Source organism: Pinus tabuliformis, chromosome 6, assembly GCF_031772625.1.
Source record: "Pinus tabuliformis cultivar Carrire ecotype Pingquan chromosome 6, CPIR1, whole genome shotgun sequence".
NCBI classification, from domain to species: domain Eukaryota; kingdom Viridiplantae; phylum Streptophyta; class Pinopsida; order Pinales; family Pinaceae; genus Pinus; species Pinus tabuliformis.
In genome coordinates this window covers 1,874,039,068-1,874,042,742 of record NC_142292.1, presented here as the reverse complement: position 1 = coordinate 1,874,042,742, position 3,675 = coordinate 1,874,039,068, and the positions used below count along the sequence as shown (strand labels likewise).

The 3,675-nt window shown below is 34.2% G+C and overlaps 1 protein-coding gene across 1 annotated transcript; it reads left to right on the top strand.

Moving 5' to 3' along the window:
- Positions 1 to 1,810: 1,810 nt before the first annotated feature.
- On the top strand, positions 1,811 to 3,431 carry LOC149266642 (uclacyanin 1-like). The gene is made up of 3 exons (XM_089397132.1): positions 1,811 to 1,930; positions 2,099 to 2,287; positions 2,518 to 3,431. Exons 2-3 carry the CDS (start codon positions 2,116 to 2,118, stop codon positions 3,045 to 3,047), a joined length of 702 nt encoding a protein of 233 aa, XP_089253258.1. The 5' UTR covers positions 1,811 to 1,930; positions 2,099 to 2,115; the 3' UTR covers positions 3,048 to 3,431.
- The last annotated feature ends 244 nt before the right edge of the window (positions 3,432 to 3,675 follow it).

The window sequence follows — 3,675 nt, the reverse complement described above, 5'->3', positions numbered from 1 at the left end:
ATGATTTGACTCCTCTAGTTGTCTTGACATGAACCATACTAGTTGGTTCAAAACTCGTCAACAAAGGTTTTCTACATGTGATTTACGCCGAAACTCTTTTTATAATAAATCAATTAGTTTAAGTAATAAGAGAATTGAAAACTATAAATATTCTAAATCATTGTAAATAATAAAAACTAAAAAATCTAAAATAAATAAATTAAGGAGAATGTAAATAATTAAATATTAAAACTAAAAAATTAAGTAATATAATTATATAAATAATAAATAAATAATTAAATAAGACAAATTAGAGGTCAAAGATGACAAAAATAAAATAAAATAGTAATAATAATAAAAAAATTTATTCTAAATAAACTAAATTTATAAAGAATTATAAGGTAAATAAAATATAGAATGAATAAAAATTATATATATAGGGATCAATAATCATACTAATTTAGAATCCAACTATAAATTAAATACATTTATAATTATCTAAAAATTCCTCATAGTTTTTTATTTTATTTTATTTAGAATAAATTTCTTATATTATTATTGTTATTTGTGTTATATACATATTTATTTATTATTTATATAATTATATTAGTTAATTAATTATTTTTAATTAATTATTTATATTTTGGTTTTTAATCTATTTATTTTCTATTTTTGACTTTTATTATTTATAGATATAAGCTTTTATTTGTTCTAAATCATTATAATGATGAACCACAAAGGCATGCACAATTTATTCAATTATGTAATAGATTCAAAATACTTCTTTTTAAATATTGCTACTCACAAAAGTCTTTATTCATATATATATATATAAAATTTATATTGGATATAATTTTTTTAAACTATTTATATATATATATTAAATTTAATAAATTATATTGGATATAATTTTCTTAAACAATTAATGGAAAAGAAATTAAATTATATTCATTTTCCCATATTGCTTTAGCAAAGCTTTTTGCAAATTCGTGTTTTGCCAAATTGAATCTAGTTGGAAAAAGTGGAGAGAAAAGCAATCTATATACTGTTTCTTATAAAGGATCAACGTATCACTTTACGTTTGGACAAATTGAGTCCAAATAGAAAAGTAAACCAACCATACTCCCAAGGAATCAAATTAAAACGCCAAACACCATTTACCCATTGACAAAATATAGAAGAGCATTTACACACCATTTACCCATTGACAAAATATAGAAGAGCATTTACACACCATTTGCCCATTGACAAAATATAGAATAACATTTACATAAGTTAGATGGGAAGAGGTAAGATGAATACGTGTTCTATAATGATTGTGTAACCAGAAAGATTCAAAGGAAAAATGTTGTTGACTACGCCCTAAGCTACTCGGGTAGCTATTTGCAATAGAGAGCAATCATCATTTCTTGGCAACGCATGGGTGGTCGCCATTTGTTGACATTTTCCTTGTAATATTATAAGAACCATTTTCCTTGTAAACTATTCTGGCGAAACATATAAAGGAACCTCCATAAACTATTCCAGCAAATCAATAACCACAGAAAGACGTATTCAAACCAAAATGCTTACACGTGTTTTTGGTGGACTTCTTTCGCCCTTAAACTTGATTGGGTGGGAAGAAAATTGGAGCTTTCCTCGGAATCATAAACCAGGAACCTCATGGGTATGTTCCAGAGATTTTGTGGGTCCGTTGTGAGATATCCATTATATTATAATGCCAACTTTTGACCATTGATATGGTGGCCTTTGGAAGGAAGACTTTAAGCCGGCTACCAAACGCGTCGGGAGTGCTATATATCCAATCTTTTTGATCTGGCTCATATATATCCAATCTTCCCATTCAATAAGTTGAAGCAAAAATAGTTCATTTAGTTCATCGAAAGAGCTATCTGGGAACCAGCAGCGGCTGCACCATCAAAATCGCTTCGATAATTCTTTGCAATATATCGTATGGTCTTTGATCTTTCTTCAATGATATTGCCATGCTCTCTTGTTTAGATATGCCCATCTGTATTGTTGTATAACCTGTTACTTTTGATGGTAGAACGCAGTGACCTTCTGAAAATTCTCATGTATGGCTTTTTAATTTGTTTGTTCGCATTGCGGATATTGGCAGTAATTTTAGCGGGAGATATGGAGCAGCAGAGACTGTGGATTGTAGTTGTGATGGCAATGGCGATGATGGTTTTGCCATTTAATTGTTTGGCTACTGACTACACCGTCGGCGACAGCGCACAGTGGAATCTGGGCGTCAACTATAAGACCTGGGCTTCCGGCAAAACATTTGTTGTACGCGACAAACTGGGTATGTAAAATCACAAATTATAGCAAATTAGACCCGAAATGAATATTTGATGATACTGTTGCAACTGAAGATATATATTAACGAGTGATGATTGAATATAATCATGCAGTGTTCAAATACACGCCCGGCACGCACACTGTGCTGGTGGTGAACAAGGCGGCGTACGATTGATGATACTGTTGCAACTGAAGATATATATTAACGAGTGATGATTGAATATAATCATGCAGTGTTCAAATACACGCCCGGCACGCACACTGTGCTGGTGGTGAACAAGGCGGCGTACGATTCGTGCACCACTAGTAATCCGTTGGTGACACACACCAGTGGAAACGATAGCATTACATTGGACAGCACGGGTGCCAAGTATTACATCTGCGGAATCACAGGTCACTGCTCCGCCGGCATGAAGGTCACTATCACCGTTGGCGCTGCCTCTGCTTCAAAGAACGGAACAGCGCCATCCCCTTCGCCCGCCCGTTCTCCATCATCATCCGCCCCTCCCACTACACCAACTGTTCAATCTCCGTCCCCATCATCGGCCGCTCCCACCGCACCAACTGTTGGATCGCCTTCCCCGTCATCGACCGCTTCCACAACGCCAACTGTTGGAACGCCTTCCCCATCATCCGCAGCTACGCCGACTGCAGTGCAAACACCATCGTCGTCGACAAACGGGGCGAGCACAGCCTCCCCTTCATACCGCATGGGTGCTGTCCTCCTTGGAGGATCTCTTTTATTCGCCATGGCCTCGCTGTAGGCATACACAGATACCTTCTCACTCCAATATTGAGTGAGTGCCATCGTCACGATCGTTAGTGCTTTCAGATTGTTTTCTTCTCATCATTTATCTTTTGGGTCACCACTGATCATTGGATGTATTGGATTCATGTCCCTTACGCTAATAAGTAAACCAATATCATGTTAGTGTTTCTTCCCATTTGTAGGAATACTAGTTATTTGTAAGCTGTTATGATTCATAACGCAAAATCTGCATGTAAACTATCATCAAATTTGAACCACTTATATCGTTGTTAATTCGAATATACAGTTGTTTTTATCTACGCAATGCCAATTATTTACTGCAGCAGAGTACTGCGCTCTCTCTATTCTCTTGGACTCCAACGTAAATGTAAGAACTAATTTAGTGTCAACTAATTAGAGATGGATATTCTCAATGTCCAAATTCAATGTTCAAACACCTTTTATTAATAATGTTGTGTAGAATTTATAGACTTCATAAACAATTTATTTTATTTGGTTATGATGGTGTTAGTGTATGGAATGATATAATAGTAAACTTAATGAACATAAGTATCCCTTTCATTTAGCTCAAAACCTATAACAACCTAAGAAATAACATGAAATAGGTCAATGGTTACTATTTG